At 40.4% G+C, this 20,415-nt stretch overlaps 1 protein-coding gene across 1 annotated transcript in view; it reads left to right on the top strand.

Annotated features, from left to right (window-relative positions):
* Positions 1 to 2,096: 2,096 nt before the first annotated feature.
* slc16a10 (solute carrier family 16 member 10) overlaps positions 2,097 to 20,415 on the top strand; it is a 35,207-nt gene continuing 16,888 nt past the window's right edge. Inside the window, exon 1 of the mRNA XM_004083616.4 lies at positions 2,097 to 2,501. Coding sequence (XP_004083664.1) covers positions 2,162 to 2,501 — 340 coding nt within the window. The 5' untranslated portion in view covers positions 2,097 to 2,161. The remainder of the gene's footprint in view (positions 2,502 to 20,415) is intronic.

Below are 20,415 nucleotides of genomic sequence, written 5' to 3'. Positions count from 1 at the left end.
TCTGAGAAACAAAAGTATGAGGAGTAATGCTCTTCAAAAGGCTAAAAGGTTGCACAATGTGCAAGAAGGGGATTAAAACTGTGTGTGTGTGTGTGTGTATATATATATATATATACACACACATGTATGTATGTATAAGAAAAACGCCCCTCTCACCCTCCGTGGGTGGTTTCTCCTCCAAGCTCGGGTCCTCTACCAGAGGCCTGGGAGCTTGAGGGTACTGTGCAGTATCTTAGCTGTTCCTAGCACTGCGCTTTTCTGGACTGAGAGGTCTGAGGTCTTTCCAGGTATCTGTTGTAGCCACTCCTCCAGTTTGGGGGTTACTGCCCCGAGTGCTCCAATTACCACAGGCACCACTGTCACCTTCACTTTTCAGGCTTTCTCTAGTTCTTCTCTGAGTCCCTGGTATTTCTCCAGTTTCTCATGTTCCTTCTTCCTGATGTTCCCATCGCTTGGCACTGCCACATCCACCACAACGGCTTTCCTCTGTTCTTTATCCACCACTACAATGTCTGGTTGGTTCGCCATTACCATCCTATCAGTCTGGATCTGGAAGTCCCACAGGATCTTTGCCCTTTTATTCTCTACCACCTTCGGAGGTGTTTCCCATTTTAACCTTGGGGTTTCCAGTCCATATTCTGCACACATGTTCCTGTATATTATTCCAGCCACTTGATTGTGGGGCCCCATGTAGGCTTTACCTGCTAGCATCTTACATCCTGCAGTTATGTGCTGGATTGTTTCAAGCGCCTCTTTGCACAGCCTACACCTTGGGTCTTGTCTGGTGTGGTAGACCTGAGCCTCTATTGCTCTGGTGCTCAGGGCTTGTTCCTGCAGGGGTTTGTCCTCCCATGAGGATCTTTCTTCCAGCACTGTATCCTCTGCTCTCCATTGGACATCTTATTATTCCTGCAGGGTATCTGATAACTGGCAGTGCGTAGCTGTTTATTGCCCGGGTCTGGTGGTGTGGATCAGGGAGTCAATGTCACGCTCGCTCTTAGCATATAGCTTGATGTCATCCATGTAGAGGAAGTGACTGATGTTGGCCCCGTTTCTGAGTCAGTGTCCATAGCCAGTCTTGTTGATTATTTGGCTGAGGGGGTTCAGACCTATGCAGAACAGCAGTGGGGACAGAGCATCACCTTGGTATATCCCACATTTGATGGACACTTGTACAAGTGGCTTCCCATTGGCTTCAATGGTGGTTTTGCACAGCTTCATTGACTTTCCCATGAAGGCTCTTAGAGTCCTGTTTATGTTGTCCAGCTCCAAGCATTCAGTGATCCAAGTGTGTGGCATTGAGTCATAGGCTTTCTTGTAATCAATCCAGGCTGTGCACAGGTTGGTGTGTCGTGACCTGCAGTCTTGAGCGACTGTTCTGTCAACCAGGAGTTGGTGTTTGGCTCCTCTGGAGTGTCTACCCATGCCCTTCTGTGTATTACTCATGTATTGATCCGTGTGATCCATTTATCTTGGTTGCAATGATGCCAGACTTGAGCTTCCATGTTGTGGAGAGGCAGGTTATTGGCCGGTAGTTGGATGAGACTGCATCCTTATAGGGATCCTTCTGGATCAGGATCGTTCGCCCTTCCGTTAGCCATTCGGGGTGAGTCCCATCTCTTAGCAGCTGGTTCATTTGTAGTGCCAGGCCAGACCCACCAAGGTTAGAATATATATATATATATATATATCTATATATATATATATATCTATATATATATATATATATATATATATATATATATATATATATATATATATATATATATATATATATATATATATATATTCCTGATAAACTTTTATGTGAACAAGCTTTGCAAGATTATCATTTCACAAACTTTGTAATATAGCAGCATGAATTGTGGACCTCCGAGTCTTCTTGTTTGTTTAGCTTTGATCAAAAGCTTTCCTGCTTCTCCCATCTGTCAGAACCGAGGCAAAGTTCTGGACCGTTTGGGAGGGCAGAACCGATGCTGCGTGCACATCTGGCCCCCCGGAGCTCCTCAGAATCCTTTATGGTGAAGCTCGGGGTCCAATCAGCTGCAGGGCGGCCCTAAGCCCCGCCCCTCGCGCTCTATTTATAATAGTTAACGGCAGTTGTTTGACAGTTGCGGACACGTGCTGCCAGAACTAAGAGAAGCCTTTACATTAAGCCAGAATGACAGAGGAGAACCCGCTCGATCCCACCAGTACCAAGCAGGAGGTACCGGGGGGAGAGCAGGAGGTACCGGAGGAGCAGGAGGTGCCGGAGGAGCAGCAGGAGGCACCGCGGAAGCAGAACGGGGACTGCTCGGAGAAGCCCCCTGACAAGCCGCCAGCCCCGGCAGAGGAAGCAGGGTTCGTGCATCCGGAGGGCGGCTGGGGCTGGGTGGTCATGCTGAGCTCCATGTGGTGTAACGGAACCGTGTTCGGGATCCAGAACTCCTTTGGTTTGCTGTTCGTGGAGCTTCTAAAAAGGTTCGGCACCGAGAACGACGCAGACCTGCGCTTCAGAACAGGTAAGTGAGTCTAGGTGTTGCACGGGTCGGGACCTCCGTCCCACAGTGACAGTCAGTGCACTAAGGGAACAGGAAACCACCTTAACGCGTTGGTCACAGTGAGCAGTCCTTGACCAGGTCCTCTGAACTGGGTTAGAATAAAGCATCAGAACCTGCATGAGACATGGAACCACAACCATATTATTAGAATATCTAGAACCCCCCAAAATATGTCAGATTATAGACCCCCCCCCCCCCCCCCCAACATGGTCCCATTTATAGAATCCCTACAAGTCAGAACATAGAATCCCCACAATGCCTGTATCTGTGACACCCCCCCCCCCCCCCCCCCCCCATGACGTTAGAATCACACCCAACAATATCAGAATATATAGAACTCTAAATAATGTCAAATGTGTAGAACCCTAACAATTTTGGAATCTATGGAACCCCAACGATGTCAGAATATGGGGAACACCCAATGATAACCAGTGTCCTTTTTAGATGCAGTAAAAAGAAAAGTACACAAGGTGTTTGAAATATTTTTCTCTTTTTAAATCTGTTTGAGAAGAATAACTCAATATCTAAAAAAAAAAAAAAAGTAAAAACAATCCAGTGTTTAAAATGAAACTATAAGGACACATTTTGTAGTTCCTCAGATGATCACTGTCTAAGCCAACAGCTTTGCACACAAAAAAGTATGATAGGCTGCGAGATGCGATTACATTTTTTTAATTTTGTTTAAATTGTATTATTTATTATAATTTCTGTGAAACTTATTAAGGGTGTCCTCTGGCTTCGCCCTACAGTAGTTGGGTTGGCTCCAGCATCCCTGTGATGCTGACAGGAATTCAGGGGATTCTGAAGATAGATGGATTGGAGACATTTTTTATGTTTTTATTTTATTATATCATATTTTAACTTAATTAACTATTTATTAATTTTGCTTAAATACCTATGACATCAGAGATTATCAATCCAAAATATGTTAATGCTTCTATGTATACACCTGCAAATTCTAATACAATTCAGTAAAGTGGCTGTTTTATGAGTCTTTTCATTTTAAATTGCACTATGAAATAAGAGAAACAATGGTGGTTTCTAGTTTATCAATGAGGCTATGCTGAATGTACAATAGATTGCATCCAAGTACAACATACCCTCCTCTGTGCCCTATATAATAGGAATTGAAGATTATTTTATTACAAAAAAAAGTCCAAAAACCTAGCAAAGCATACCAACATTTCACTGAGGATCATTTGAAATAAAGCAGATTTTGAAGTGAAATAAGAAAAGAACAACCAAACATTTTTTTCTTGTTAATTATTTGTTTTGGTTGTGACAGATTGTGACTTATCTTTGTTGGCTTGTGATGGTTTGAAATGTTTGTTATTATTAGAATTTGTGGTAGTTTTTGTTAGTTTGTCATTATTTTAGAATTAGGCAAATTAGGCAAATTAAGAATAAACATCAAAAAAATAAAATAAATTACAAAAAGGAATAAAGATTCATAAAAGTCAGATAAGAATGCAGTAAAACAAGTAAACGAAAATAAAATTCCACTAACCACTGAGTAACAAAAGTAATTCCAAAAAGGCACATTTTTAGTTAACATTTAAAAGTGTTATGGACTTTTTGTGTTATTGAACTCTGCTGATTATTTTTTATATGGGTAGCACTGTGGTGTAGTGGTTGGCATCCTTGCCTCAGGGTAAGAAGGCCCTGGTTTGAATCCCAGCCAGGTTCTTTTTGTGTGGAGTTTACATGTTGTCCTGATGCACATGTGGGTTTTCTTTAAGCATTCCAGTCCAAAAACATGCTTCATAGGTCAATTGGTAAAATTCTCAGTTTCTGCTTGTTGTTGATGACTTGTGTTGGTCTTCTGTTTGCTTTTGAAGAAGAAGAAGAAGAAGGAGAAGGAGAAATATATCGATGTAGCACTTTTTACTGGTAAAATACCACAAAGTGCTTTACAAAGCAGGCATACAAGTTTAATAAAATAAATAAATCATTTTCGACAGGGGTGTGTATTGGCAAGAGTCTGGCGATACAATACGTACGCGCCCCGCGATACGATACATATCCCGATATTATACCGAAACATATTTCCTTTCTGTTTTTTTTTTAAATATGACTGAAAAAACTCAAACTGAATTTTAATGTCTTCCACTGTATTAAAATGGTCAAATTCAGTTAATTTAATGATCACAATGTTAAGCACTGCAATTGTATCTCATATATAAGTTGCGTTTACCAAAACAAATTCATAGTGCTTTTATTTTGGTAAGTTAAAATATAGAAAGAGAACAGTCAACATTGTCTGATTTGCAAAAAAAAAATATTTTTTAGTGTAAGAAAAAACAAATAATGAATGAGCCTTAACCAATAAGTTTCCTTTGGGGAAATAAAATGCTGTTTATTTTCAGAATTGCTTAATGTAGCTTCTCTAGTGCTTTTAAACAGTTCAGGAGCCTGAATTACGGTGGCCCAGAAGGGTCACAACACAACACATTAACTTTACACACAACACATTAACTTTACACACAACACATAAAGTTAATGTGTTGTGTGTTAAGTTAATGTGTTGTGTGTAAAGTTAATGTGTTGTTTGTAAAGTTAATGTGTTGTGTGTAAAGTTAATGTGTTGTGTGTAAAGTTAATGTGTTGTGTGTAAAGTTAATGTGTTGTGTGTAAAGTTAATGTGTTGTGTGTAAAGTTAATGTGTTGTGTGTTAAGTTAATGTGTTGTGTGTAAAGTTAATGTGTTGTGTGTAAAGTTAATGTGTTGTGTTGTGACCCTTCTGGGCCACCGTACTCAATAATGCTTTAAAAATAAAGGGTGGGGTGGGGGGGACACACTAAGTCTTTCCAGAAACAATAAACTGTGATGATGAGGCAGCATGACTGAACTAAGGTAAGTTGCTTTAATGTGACAAAAAAGGGGCTTTGTTTACATCAGTCTGCTCTGCTGCACCTGCAGCCACGCTTTTCACACACGGAAGTAACTGGTAACGCTCCTCGCCACGATCTGACAATGTCGGCCTTTTTTCAGAGGGTTGCACACATCCCTTTGATCCAGCAGGTCGCTAAACTACAATCTGTTGCTGGGAGGTTCTGCAGAACTTTGGCCCGCTTTGCGGATAGCATTTAAGCCGATGCTAAGCGCATTAGCCGCTGCCGTGCTTCACTCGTATTTATCTGAGCCGCCAAAAAGCACAGCAATCCACTTTTTTATAACCTACTGGCAACATCATGGCTCAGAGTGTCTGTTTGGTATCCACCCCAAGTAAAAACTAAATAGTTCATGTCTCATAACAACAGAACAAGCTGCCTCTGGCTGCAGTCTTCCTGTTGTTTTGTGCAGAGCAGAGCTGCTCAAAGAGGCTCCGTGTTCTCTGCTGCCAACTAGCGGTCGGAGGGTGAAATGGACAACAAGAGTCAGACACTGAAGGACCCCCCAAAATAATTAAATAAATATTGTCCTGGCAGCATTTTGAATCGATACAAGTATCGCCAAATGAAGTATTGCGATATATTGCCGAATCGATTTTTTTTACACCCCTAATTTTCGATAATATACAATACTAATGAAAACAAATAACAAGGCAGTCAGAATTAAAAGTTAGCCAGGAGCCTATCTAAATAAAAATATCTGAATTAAAAAACCTAACAGATTGAGCTACATGGAGGGTCAAAGTCAGACATTCCAGATTTTGGGGGCTACAGCTTGAAAGCTCAGATCTCCACGAGTTTTAAAGATGGTTTGCAGAACTTTTAAGAGGAGCTGGTCTTCTGTTTGTTTCTGCTGATTGTTGTTGACTTTTGTCCTCTTTCTGCTTTTTATATTTGTTGATGACTTGTGATGTCTGCAGTGAGGTTTTTGATGATTTGTGTTGGTTCCGCATTTCTTGTGATTCCTGAATTACTTTTTGACTCATTCGTGAAAATGTGGTAGGAGATGTTTCTCTTCAAATTTAGACCTTTTTTTCTCTAAACAGGGAAAAAACAGAAAAGGAGTAAAACTTGAAAAATGTTGGGAGTTTTCTCTGCCCTCTCTGTGTTAACATTTATCTTCTTATATAACTTGTGGGAGCTTCTCTATATCCAGCTGTCACCCCTTAACCGTCGTCTGGCTCACAGAGCTTCTTGGACGCAGAAAGCACTTAATCTTGAAGAGTTTGTCATTTCTTTTTCCTGTATTTCCGGCTTCATACTTTATGTTTAGTTCCAGTCTGGGCCTCTCAGCCGAAGTCAGAACAGTCTTGGTGTCATGACCTATAGTGAACAGTTTCCTGCTCTGGTCTTCGTGGACGTACAGTAAGTGCACGTCCACCAATTTGACTTTTCCTGAGAGGGTTGGAGGATGTGAAGTGGCACTAGAGCAGAGATGTCCACCGTCTCCAGCAGCTTCCTGTTGCGAGAGGAGATCCAGAGGAATTAACACTTGAACAGCGAGTAAAGGAAGTGAAGGTGGAGCTCTGCGGTCACGGCAACTCGTCTCTATGACAGGCATTTGATAAACACAGAGACACATTACAGTGCAGCACCTTCCTTCCTACACGGCGAGAAAAACACCCGCAAGGTGAAAACTGCACCAGACTGTCTAGAGATTAACCAGAATTTCAACAGGAACTGAAAGAAGCTCAGAAACTATAAGACACATACTCTTATTTTGACCAAATAAAAAGAAAGTTCTTATATTTAGTTGTTATGATTAGGTCATCATGGAAAACGTGTTTCTAACATCTGCTGAAAATTGTTTCTCAGGTCTGGCATCCTCATGGGTAATATTTCAAAAATCAATATTGACATCTGGGGTAAAGTTTGAATAGAAACTTGGAAGCAGAACTTTGTTAAAGTGTCTGTTTCTGATTAATTGTTTACCTTTACTCAAGAAAAAAAAAGCTTATCTTCTGTGTGAAAAAGAGGGGTAATCCCCATATTTACAACTTTGTGTTTCAGTGAAAGATTGGAGATCTGGGGCCTGTTGCACAATAATAGAATTAAGACATCCGGGGGGGATAAATGACTGAGCTGAGCTCAATGAAGCCAAAACATGTGCGTCCAGGCTTAATCGGTTGCACAAAGACCAAGCCAGGATGAGCAGACACGGATTCATCAAGCCAGGTGTAACCAATCCTGGATAGGTGCGCACTCACGGCTCACTCCAACAGACCCCGCCGAAGATCACAGATAAACTGATTTACCATGGCAACTAGAGCCGCGTACCTTTCCCCGTCGGAAGCACAAATCCTCATGGAGGCATACGAGGAGGTAAAAGATATAATTAAGAAGAAAGGCAACACCACCACAGTGATAAAGCACACTCAAGATTTTTTTAAATTAAATTACCAGCCAATTAATTTTATGAAAATGTAAGTTGTCATTTCAACCAGAAAATGTTATGTTTGTAAATCTTACGTGAATGAATCATGTCGATCGTACATAAAAATAATCCATTTAAAAGTTACTAATTTCAATCATGGTGATCCAATATGATACCGTTAAATTGGATGCATTAGTAATCGCAAGGAATTGTGGGATTCCATTTTCTTTGTCTATCTGGGCAGATTGGGGTCTAAGTGTGAGTTTTTGTCCATGGGTTTTATTGTCTAGCTGTTTTACTCTGTTTTAACTAGTGATTTAAACTGATATGTTCATTTCTTTTCTGCACCATGAGTTAGAGTGTGGGAGAGGATGATGACCAAACCCCTTGTGCGGTAAACTGTTCATGTAATTTAAAACAGAATTTGCATTATTTGAACTCCTGTCTTGTCATGTGGGACATTACTGCGTATTTCATGTCTTTGATGTGAAAATTAAAAGACCCATTGGTTGAAACCTTGGAAAACTTTATCAATGTCAGATGTATAAATAAAAGTAAAGCAAAAAACTAAGTTATATCAACATAAATTGCATTAGGTAGTCATACAAATTTAAGTTGAATAAACTTAATTTAATGAGGTGTGACCAATTGGAGTGATTCAATTAAGTTGGATCAACTTTTATCCTTTGAGAGTGAGCAACAATATTAATTTACAGTTGGGTCCAACTGCAATATTTAGATTGAATCAACTTAAATTTATTAGTTTGAACCTAAGTACATTAAGTAGGACCAATATGATTCATTTTTGTTCAAGTAACGCTGTCTAATCATGTGGAAATCATTTCCATATTTTTTTATGTTCATTCAAAGTGAACGTTTTTTGAGTGTAGTTGACCTGCTTTGTTTTGTCCTTATTCAATAAAGGAACATAATGTTACACATTGTGTTTTCATATTTTAATGGAATGTGTATTATTTTATATGACAGAGTACTAGGGCCCACTAAGGAAAAAAGGATAAAGTCATAAATTTATGAGGCTGGTTCTTTCTGCAGAAAAGCAACATATTCTTTTTACAGTTTTGATAGTTATGAAAATGTGATACTTCATATTCTGGCACATCAGCATGTCTTCGTTTATGAAACCATACTGAAGTACAATTTCACGAAATGCCCCACATCTGTCATTTTAACAACTGTCCTCCTTTAAAACAACTGGTTACAATATTATGACTTGTCTTTTTTTTCCCTCTGTGGCCCTAATATTCTATCATTTTATATATAGCCTTGTAGTCTATGGGAAACTGTAAATTATCTAATGATAGCAACATCATCTAAAACTCATTATTTATCCAAAATGATTGAAATTAATGATCACAAACGTTTAAATAATGACAGCGGGTCTAGTTATATGTGATAACAATGTATAGTGAGCAGTGAAATAACTATTGGTTTCCATTTGTGGCGACTGCTGACTGACATTAGGGATGAGATTAAATAGATCCTGGAATTTAGCCTGGTCTGGAGCAGGCTAGCTCCACAGAATAAATCTCCATGGTAACTTATACCATAACATATCCTCCTGCCCCCTATCCAGCTTTAGTGCAACCGGATTGGGGATCAATTGAGCCAGGATCACCAAGATACCCTGGCTTAATCCCTTATCCTACTTTTGTGCAACAGGCCCCTGGTTTTGAACCTGGATGTATCTGAACTGAAATCTGCTGTTCTCCACCAGTTTTAGTGTCATAAGCATCAAATATCAGCATCGTGTATTCTGCTCCTTCTGCTTTTGGTCAAGCCAAGACGCGGCACTTTGACTTTATGGTTGAAGCAGAGTTTATTTTTATTTTTAACTTTTTATTTTTATCAAAGATAAAAAAAACTGGAGCCAGGTCAGTTCCCCAGGTGACCACTAGTTGCAAAAGTGTGTCAGATCTGGTTCACTCTTTCTGCAATAGATATCTTGACAGTCTGGATTCTTGCTCTGGCTAATAATGACAAATATTCTGGAGAAAGTTCTATTTTAGTTTGAATTTTTTTAAAATCAAAAATAAAAATTGTACTGAAATAGAGGTGTGGTCTTTGCATTGACAGGTGACTGTTAAAATCTTGTTCCTTTGTGTTTTTTTTCTTTTTGTTTTCAAACTATAACGCTGCTTAAAATAATGATGCTGAAATAAAAGTATTTGCAGAACTTTATTTTATTGGTAATAAAGGTTGCTATTTACCAGTACCAACCTAAAAAATAATTGCATACCAGTTCGAAAAGGAGCAATTGTTATTTTTGTAACATAAAAGTGATTCAGTTTAAGGCATCTTTTCATCAAAGCTTTCCACATTAGTTATAAACAGCATCAAAAGGAATCTATTGAGTCTTCTGCGACTGTCCCTTAAAGCCCTACACCAACAGTCTTGTTGGCATAATGTAATTGGGGGTTTGTCCGGGATGCTCTTTACCCAAGCCAAGTGTATGAAAGACCATTTTATTTGAGCACCATGTTTGATTTTCAGGACTGTGTTGATTAGCCATACCATCCTCAACTGGATTTCCGTTCCAAGGATGTTCTTTCACATATTTCTACTCATTTTGGTGCTAATATCTCAAAGCAGTCTCACCAGACGTCTTCAGTTAGATGAGAAAGAGGGACAGAAAACAGCGCCCCACCAGAACTCTGCATGGAACATAGACAGAAAAACGTAAAGAAGTTTTCTTCTTCAAGTAGATGTTAGATTTCAATCATCAATCTGGATCTTGTTATAACAGAATGAGTGATGGATATTAATAGACTCATTTAGGGAACTCGTCTTGTTAAACCCTTTATTTAGCTCCAGTACTGTGTTATCATGAAGACGCAGGCGACGTGGCAACGAACCACTCCCAGTGTTTCCTTCACAGCTGACTGACAGAGCTCCGCCTCTGTGTTTGGGAAGTGGAAGACTTTCCACATCCTGAATGAAAGCATCACTCATCTGAGTGCTCGGTTTAGGCCAGCTTCCTTTTCATCTATTGTCCGTTTATCAGAGTGTAAACAGAACACCGTCTCCGATCATATTTCTTTACTTTTTTTTCTTTACCTCTCTTCCACATTGTATAACAAAGTAACGGCTGCTTGAAAGGGCAGCGTTTTGCAGATATTTGTCTTTAGCCGTAAGGGGCCAAAAGACATTTGATATTTACTGATGAATCCAATAATAACTGGAGAAATGCTAGTTCTAAACACATCAGTCTGCAACACCAGCCTTTACCAGAAACGGACACAAAAGCTGTTTTATTTAACTGAAATTAATCCTAAATAAATGATCAATTTTAGTTTGGAATTGCCATAAAGAGCGTTCACCGAAAATGCTGAAGTACCAAAAAGCGTATTAGAATCAGTTAATAAAACGGATGTATTTACCGGTACATTTCTTGCTAAATGTTGAATTAGCTAAAGAAAGTTAAGTAAAAAAAGAAACATATAATTCTGAAAAAATTATCATTTTATTTGCCAAAACAGTCTTTGTCTGTGCCAAATACTTCCAGATAGTTATAATTGCTAAGCAATGCTATACTGTTCTTGTTTACTTTGAAAACTACCTGAGTAATTGTTAAAGGTCACATTTTTTTTAGTTTGATAACGCTTGAAGAACCTACAGAGACACAATGAAGTTTTGGGAAACAAAAGCTAAGCTGAGGGCAGAAGTGAATATTTAGGAACAACAGGAGATATTTGCTTTAAGGATAAGGAAGTCCAGAATGGCAGAGAAGTATGTTCAGGTTCTTCATGTTTGAGAGCCGGAAGACAGTGTTGAGGTGTGCTGTAAATGTGACAAAGGAGTTCACAGTGGAGGTGGGACGGCACCAAGGATCAGTTTGAGTTCTTTCTTCAATGCTCTGGTGCTGGACAGACTGAAAGATGAGGTTAGATAGGAATCTCTGTGGACCATGATGTTTGCAGAGGAGAACAAACCCAAGAACAAGAGTGCTCTGGAAGAGCAGAGCAATGCCAATCATGAACGAAATCAGGTAGTTTAGCTCAAATTAATGCAGTTTGTGTATCAAACAGAGGTGAACAATTGAGTCCCACTTTAACCTGTTAAAGGAGTTAAAACCTAAAACAGAATTCTTTGAATAGGCCAAAAATGGGTGTTGCAAAAGTCTGTGTCAAATGGTCACTGCTCTAAACCTGTTGAGTTATGTCATCTGTGATGGGTCATTCCTCAATTTAATGGCTATGGTTTTTATCATCCTCACTTCTAACAAGTGGTTCAGTACCTCCATATTCAGGTTTCCGTCTGTTCCATAGGTCTCTGTCCTCTGCTCACAAGTGGAAAACAGCTTTTCTTTTTTCAGGGTACATTAGGAACATGTTCAGCCATGATCATTGAGATCTACCATCCTGTTTATTTTCCAAACATCCATACTGGTTATGATGACCTGGATCAAGTGTGTTTGGCCAATTGAAACCTTTGATCACCCGATTCAGCCAATCTAGTGAGTGGATTTAGAAACAGCCGGAAGACAAGCAGGGTGATAGATCTCAAGATTCAAAATCACTCGTAAAGCTGTTAAAGCCTTTAGAAGTGAAGCTGTCACCAGTACTAAAATAACACGCTTTGACGTATCGTAACTTTTGATGTTCACACATTCAGCATGAAACGGCTGATTCGGACACGGAGGAAAGCAGCTTTGCATATCGGCTACAGTGTTGCATTTTGACGCAGAGCTGCTTTGGCGGCGACTGAAGGTAGTCGTAAGAATGTCTCCAGTGTTAAATTTAAAAATAAAAACAAAAGTTTAGCAGAAGCTTCCACAAGAGTGGCGCTGTTCTAGCGGTTTAATCAAAGCTATTAGTAAATTTATTGCAGAAACCTTGACGTAAATGCTAGTTTTTACTCCATTTGTTTTGAGGATCCAAGGGTTTACCACAACAGCATGCCAGAAACTTGCTCCAACACGCCCAAACCTGGATGTTCCTGCTTCTCTGGGTGAGTGTGGGAAGTGTTCAGAGGATGATGGCGGAGGGCATGCCACGTCCTGACAATCTGCCATGCTCTGTAATAAACCTGCTTCCTGTGGATCCCACAGTGGAGCACGTCGGGTCAAAAACCTGACATTGTTACTGCCCTTAGCAACATTTCCAAACAGCAAGGACTAATTCTAACCTCATAACAGCAATATGCCACATACAGAATATTAGTGTGAAGCACTGCAGTCATCCTGTTGGAGGTTTAAACTGCCAGCTGTTAGGAGGAATCCTGCAGATCATGTCTGTAAATCTCAGCTTTTCTAGCTCCTTCAATGCTTCTGATGCTTTGATCTCGTTCTACTTTTCAAAATAAAAGTACCTGAGCTGCAGCCTCTCTCCCATTAGATCAGTGTCTCCAGCTACTTTAAAGCTTTTTTTTTTTCATTTTATGAAGGTGAGTGTCAGGATGACCTCAGGAGCACAGAGACCTGCAAATTAAATCTTTACATCCGCTTGATAACAATTTGTCACAGGATGACTTCATTAGGCAAGGCAAGGCAAGGCAAGTTTATTTGTATAGCACAATTCGTACACAAAGTAATTCAAGGTGCTTCACAAAATAGAAAAATGCATTAAAATCACAATAAATCATCGAAATAATCAACGTAAAATTTACTTTAAAAGAAAAGAAAAAAAAATTTGAAAATTGATTTAAAAAGAAAGGAAGGAAAGGAAAGAAAAGTGCAGATAGGACCTTTCAGTCATATACGCGGCTAAACAGAAATGTTTTAAGTCTAGATTTGAACATGAACACAGAAGAGGCCTGTCTTACGACTTCAGGGAGGCTGTTCCAGATTTTAGCTGCAGAATATTGAAACGCTGATTCCCCTTGTTTAGTTCTGACTCTGGGAATCAACAGGAGGCCGGTCCCTGAGGTCCTCAGAGTACGAGATGGTTCATATGGCACTAACATGTCAGAGATGTACTTTGGTGCTCGGCCATGGAGAGACTTGTACTCAAGCAAAGCTGCTTTGGAGTCTATTCTTTGAGGTACAGGGAGCCAGTGCAGAGACCTGAGCACAGGACTAATGTGATCATACTTCCTGGTTCTGGTCAGGACTCGAGCAGCAGCATTCTGGATGTACTGAAGCTGTTTTACAGCTCGTTTGGAGAGGCCAGTGAGCAGGCCGTTACAGTAGTCTAACCTACTGGAGACAAATGCATGAATAAGTATCTCCAGGTCTGGCTTTGACACTATGTTTTTGATTTTGGCAATGTTTTCAGATGGTACAATGCAGCTGATGGTACTGATTTGAAATGGCTGTTAAAGTTTATGTCAGAGTCCATGATTACCCCTAGATTTCTGACTTGATTTGAGGGTTTAAGAGACCGAGAATGAAGGTAGCTGCTGACACTTTCTCTTTGTTTCTGTGGGCCCAAAAGAATAACTTCGGTCTTGTTTGAGTTTAGCTGGAGAAAGTTGTTCTACATCCACGCACTGATCTGTTGGAGGCAGTGGCTGAGTGAATCCCCCGGCCCATATTCACCTGTTGTCAGTGACACGTAGATCTGAGGATCATCTGCATAGTTGTGATAGGATATGTTATTACTGCGTATTAACTAACCTAGTGGCAGCATGTAGAGGTTGAACAGAAGGGGTCCCAGGATCGATCCCTGGGGCACACCACAAGTCAAGGCCATGTAGTCTGAGACACAACTCCCAATTTCAACAAAATATTTCCTGTCTTCTAGATGAGACTTGAGCCAACTTAGGGCAGATCCAGAGATGCCAACCCAGTCTTGGAGTCTGTGCAAAAGGATCCCATGATCAACAGTATCAAAGGCAGCACTCAGGTCTAGCAGGATTAAAGGCCCGTACACACCGGGACGAATATTCGCCAGGCGTTATTCGCCAGCGTTTTTCGCCACGTTTTTTGTGTTCACACCCAGGCGATTTTCGCTGACGATGAGTGGAGTGAACATGCAATTTCATTCCCTGACATTAGATGGCGCTTAATGTAAAACAGAAATACTCCTGTACACAAGGTGGCGCTGCGCAACTTTACGCTTCTTAAAGTCGCTTTTCACTCAGAAGAAGAGAGCAAGTATTTACACGCTTGTCAGAATCAAACAAAGAAAACATGAATATTTCAAGCACCAGTAGCTCGAACTGGTGCTTGGTTCGGGGATATTTTAGAATGTCCGTCATTATTGCTTCGCGGCTGTGTGTAGACGCTACTTGGCGTCTATCTTCTTCGCTGGTATGTGTGCTCAGCAAGGCAGTTTTGTGTTTGAGCGCCCCCAAGTTGTGTTTTACTGTAACTTCAGAAGCTCCAGACACGTGAGCAAAAGCGCCATTCTCATTGGTCGAGTAGATTTCGACGCGACGCGTCGAAAAAAAAAAACGAACCCGAGGCGTTTTTTTTTTTTAAGCTTTAACGCGTGGCGTTTTTTCGCGTCGGTGTGCACACTCTCATTGGTGCCCTTTGTTTAGTCACGAGGCGTTAAACGTCGGCGAAAATCGCCGGCGAAATTCGTCCCGGTGTGAACAGGCCTTAAGACAGTGACTTTGCCATCATCAGTGTTCAGGCGGATGTCGTTGGTTACCTTGATAAGAGCAGTTTCTGTGCTATGATGGGGTCTAAAACCTGACTGGCAAACATCAAATGAATTGTTTAATAAGAGAAAGTTGGTGAGCTGTTGGTAAACTTTTTCAAGGACTTTTCCTAAAAATGGCAGATTAGAGATAGGTCTGTAATTATTCAGTACAGTGGGATCAAGACCGCTCTTCTTCAGGAGAGGTTTAATGACTGCAGTTTTTAAGGCCTCGGGAAATATTCCAGATTGAAGAGACATGTTAACTATTTGATTTTATTACTGGACGAAGAGTTCTGTTTGCTATGTTAAACTAAAACTACCTATGACTCTGGAGATTAATGTCCACCCCTTCATTTAATGAATCATTTATGAATTAATGAATGAATGAACTTTATTCCAGTTACACAGTTTCCAGTTTCATAATACCATCAGGGAACCAAAGTGCTTCACAATAAAAAAAACATAAAAAGAAGATTTAATATTAAGCAAATTAACAGCAGACATTTTTACACAACAACTTAGCAATAAAATATAAAAAGACATTTCGAAAGAAGGAAAATATATAAATGAAATCCGATTATTTCTCCCAAGTACAACACAGAAAACATCGTCAACTTCAAAAACATTATCAAGAAGTAGGCAAGAGAAATCATTGATTTGACCAAAAAAAAAAGACTTTTCGCTTGTATTATTTTCAACTATGATGGTATTACTTTACACCGGCTCTCCTAAAACCTTATTCCCAACAAAGCCCAACAACTACAAGGCTTAAAATGTCTATACTTTTAAGACTAAAGGTGTATGTAAGCAAAACATGTCGAATTAAAGGTCACTTGTGACATAACTGAAGTGCAAGTATAAGTATTCATATTTTGTTAAATTGATACAATAAAAATTCAAATATTGACTCTTCAAATATCAAATATTGATTAATCAAATTTTTTTCATCTTTTAGGTCATCTGTGATATTTCATATATTTAGGTTCCCTGAAAACTAAAGTTTTCAAGTTCAAGACAAATCCATCCATGCATTTTCTAAACTTGTTCAGTCCTCTCAGGGTCATGGGGCTGCCTCATTGTATCATATAAAAGATGCTACATTAATTCATAAAAGTACAGGATCTGTTTTTATTGAGTTTTTGAAGCAGAAAATGACTTTGCTGTTAACATTGATGTCAGCATTGACTGAGCAATAGTATATATAATAGTATATACAAGACTAAATAGTAGATCTGTAAACAGTGGATACATTTTTCAGCTTCTGGATGTGGTTTTAAACTAAAACCTTATGATGCTGCAGTTTATAGCAAGCTTTTTTTTTCTTTGGAATGCAACATTCTATTAGTGTTGAAGGGGAAAAGTTGTTATCTTTCTGGTGGTGTTGTGTTTGCTGAAGGATAGAGGCATTAAGTTAGCCCTTTGCTTATATGATATACTGTACTCACATGATCCACTGTGCCTCTTATGCTGACAAATGGCACTACTTTCCAGGAAATAATCAGCTCCATCACAGCAATTCCAGCTTCCTTAGAAAGAACAATAAAAAGGCTTTTAGCCAATCACCAAGTGCTGTGTGGAGGCGGGACCGTGCAACCCTCAGAGCGGCCTCAGATGCCACAGTGGTGGCCTTCACATCTGCTGCCCCCGCCCCTCCGTGTGGGATCGCCAGATGAGGGGGTGGGGGGTGTTTGTGGGCGCTGTGCCATAAAAACTGCCTTCTAATGTTAGACCCACCAGGGACCTTTGGATCTTCTGCAGAGCTCCTCCAAGCTAATTTCATGACAGACCAATGTCCACATCAACAAGTGGACGTCACTCGGCCCCCGCTGGGTGAAGATTAATGTCACTCAGTGTGAAAAGGAAAACACAAAAAGAGGGGGGAAACCTGAAACCTCTGTTTGGAGTGAAACTTTTTCTGAGAGCCAAATATTGTTTCAGGATCATGTCTGCCGAGAACCGTCGTCATGATGGGAGAAGGTGTTGGTCCGACTGGTCGGTCACCAATAACAGATCAGCCTTCAACACTGATAGATTATCTGTTATTGACTGAAAGGGCCAAACCTCACAGAGGCGTACGTCAGAGCAGCAAATATTAGCAGTTGGCGGCGTTCCCAGGCTGGCAGAGTTCTGGAGCCATGAGGCGTCCCAGTTGTGCAGGATCTGATCCATCCTCCAGAACAATTCCAGACTGTCCTGTAATCTCTTTGCTCTTGAGCAACCCTCACAGAAATCAACCTGGAAGGATTTTGACTCTTTGTTCTGAGCAGTTAACTCAATTTCGTTATTTTCTCCTCCACACTCCATGTGAATATAAAACACAAACAAACACAAAAAACTGGCAGGTTCAAAGCTTTTTGAGTTAATGTTTGACTGGCCGTTTGATCTGCAGCGTGTCAGCTGCAGGTGAAGGTTGTTCAGCGATAAACGGAGGAGAAGGTTCACGTGATGGAAACAGACGCAAACCAAACACAGCACTTCTGTCCAAGTCCTTTCTCACAGCTGTGAAGCACGGAGGTGGAGGGTAATGATGTGAGGTTGTCGTCTTCTAAAGTCAGATGAAAGCAGGGACGTCCAACAAACAGCCTCTGCAGTGTAAAGATTTTTTTTTTTAAAATAGACTACGGGTATTTGTTCTGGATGGTTCTGAAAGTCCATCATTGATGGCAGGCGGCACCAGGAGAAAGAGCAGCGCCAGCGTAACTCAATTCAAAACATGATGATGTGATCCTCTCTCTGGAAATAGACGGCACAGCCAATATATTACTGACAATCAGGATGGCGGCGGTTGCCATAGCGCCCCTAATGCAGATTCAGTTTTCAATTTGATTTTATTTTTATTTTAGGTTTATTTAAGCATTTAAGTACAGTTTAAATGTAATATTTCAGTAGTGACTTTAGGATGCTGTTTTTTTGTTGAGACATTTCAAAGATGAGAAGTGCTGTTTGTTTCTGTGCCACCCATTTTTAACCAGAGGCTGCAGGACATGATCCAACTTGGAAGTTGTTAAAACCGACTCCAATGAAAATTGTGTGTTCTTGTATCATTTTTCCCATGATGGAGGACAAATATAAAGAAAATTAAGATTAAAACTGTGTTTGTAAGTATATTTTTTTAAAAATTGTGGTGAATTAGGAGCAGATGAAAAAAATGCAGTTTAAAAAAGGTCGTACTCGTTATGCAAAAACTACAATCGGCGAGCCACAAGCTCCGCCCCAATCTGATGCATCCACCTGCAGACAAATAGATCCAAGTACGTCTTTGTTTTCCTCGTCTGAGCTGGAATCTGGACCCAAACTGTACGGCTGGGTAGCTCCAATATCATTATGTCCCATTTTTGTTGCACCGGTAATGTTAGGTTGTGGTCGTGAGGGGCTGTAAGCTAGTGGGAGAGCGAGTAAACAGATGGTTGACGGGAAGTGGGGGCGAGATTGCTTGGTGCCAACAGGCCCACCCAGAGCTTAGAGGCAAATTTGTAATAAACTACTGCTGCTCTGCTGAAACTATGTCCTAGAAAACAAAAGTCTTCTCAATTTTGGCTAAAAATGGCATAATAATAATGATAAAACCCTGGAAATGCTTTTGAAATAGATCAAAAGATGATCGGGTGGGACTTTAAACCACATTTGTATTTTTTGGTCTTCTTTTTTACCTTATTTGTGCTTTTAAAATTTAAGTTTCCACAAAAGCCCAGGTTTAAGCTCTAAATTTTATAATTTGATTTGTAAAATTTCAAAACGACATATCAACTGCTCAAGTGGGCACACTTCCTCTGCAGGCTTCTGTGTTTTAATGCCCAGACAAGTCTGGGAGTGAGGAGTTAAGCCTCAGCATTTTTCTGTCTCCATATTCTCTGCTTAAACAGAGGGTGGATGGAAATCCCCCCAATCACTATCCAGCTCCGGCGGACCACCCCCAGTCTCCCCCCGACGTGAAACATAACTCCCGTTTAACATTTTTGGTATGGCACTCTCTTTTCCTGAGGACAGTGAAGTCATCTCCGGCGTGTGTGTTTGAACTCTGTTTTCCTCATGGCCACAAATCCTACTTCCTGCTGTTTTCTGTTTGTCATCAGCTTTCACTTCCTGCTGCACAAACACAACCAAGACCAAACTACTGCACTTCTCACTGCCCCCCCCCCCCCCCCCCCCTCAAATGACTTCCAGCTGCTCTTATATGGAGATGGAGGTCTGATGATTTATGGTCCACTCCAGATGTGAAGCTGCACCTCAGAGGCCCTAGTCAGGGTTACACTGGAGTTTGGAGGTGGTGAAGTTGGAGCCGCAAGAGTTTCCAGAGAAAAATGCATCTGTAGGAATGTGTTCAAACATAATTCCAACTTCCATGCAGAAAACCTCCTCCGTGCATGTCTGCAGGTCTGTGGAGATCATGTCTGTTGAGATCCTTCACAGGAGTCCTATCCATTATGCGTTCTTGTCGGCACTTGAAGTGTTTTACAAATTAACAAACTTCAAAGGAACACTTCATTTTATGCATTTTGGTTGGAAATGTCCAAAATCAAAACCTTGTGAACATGAATAGCTGTGACCATGAACGCAAGTCTGACATGTGGTACAATTTGCGACACCTGAAAGTCCCAGCCTTTTTATTCAAGACATCACTGGAAGCTTTCTAGTCCAGCTCGCTGTACTAAATTAATCTTGTTGGGATATTAGCTAAAGTAAAGCTCTGAACAAGTAAAATTTAGAAATGTAGGAGCTTAACTGCCTTTCTTTGCTTCATTCTTACAAGTTTCCACTAAATTCCAAATTTGAGTTTTAAGTGTTTTTTTCGGCTTGATGTAACAACTTCCTGCATCAATTCAGGATTAATTCAGGAAAACCCAAGCTCTACTTTATAGACAGGTTGTCTATGGGGCGGAGCCAGTTTTAGATAGTTTGGACATCCTCCCGAAAGCGCTAGAGGAGATGATAGGGAAAAGGGGGGCTGGGGGGGCTGCAGGTTTTTGGGGTGTCTGGAGAAAGGAACGTCCGTTTCGAGGTGTGTCGTAAGGGGGGCTCAGGTGTGTGTTGCTGTTCCCTCACCTTCTTCACCCTAACACGCA

Source organism: Oryzias latipes, chromosome 24 (genome assembly GCF_002234675.1).
Source record: "Oryzias latipes chromosome 24, ASM223467v1".
NCBI classification, from domain to species: Eukaryota; Metazoa; Chordata; class Actinopteri; order Beloniformes; family Adrianichthyidae; genus Oryzias; species Oryzias latipes.
Note: the sequence above shows the minus strand (reverse complement) of the source record. Positions and strands in the feature narration are given on the sequence as shown.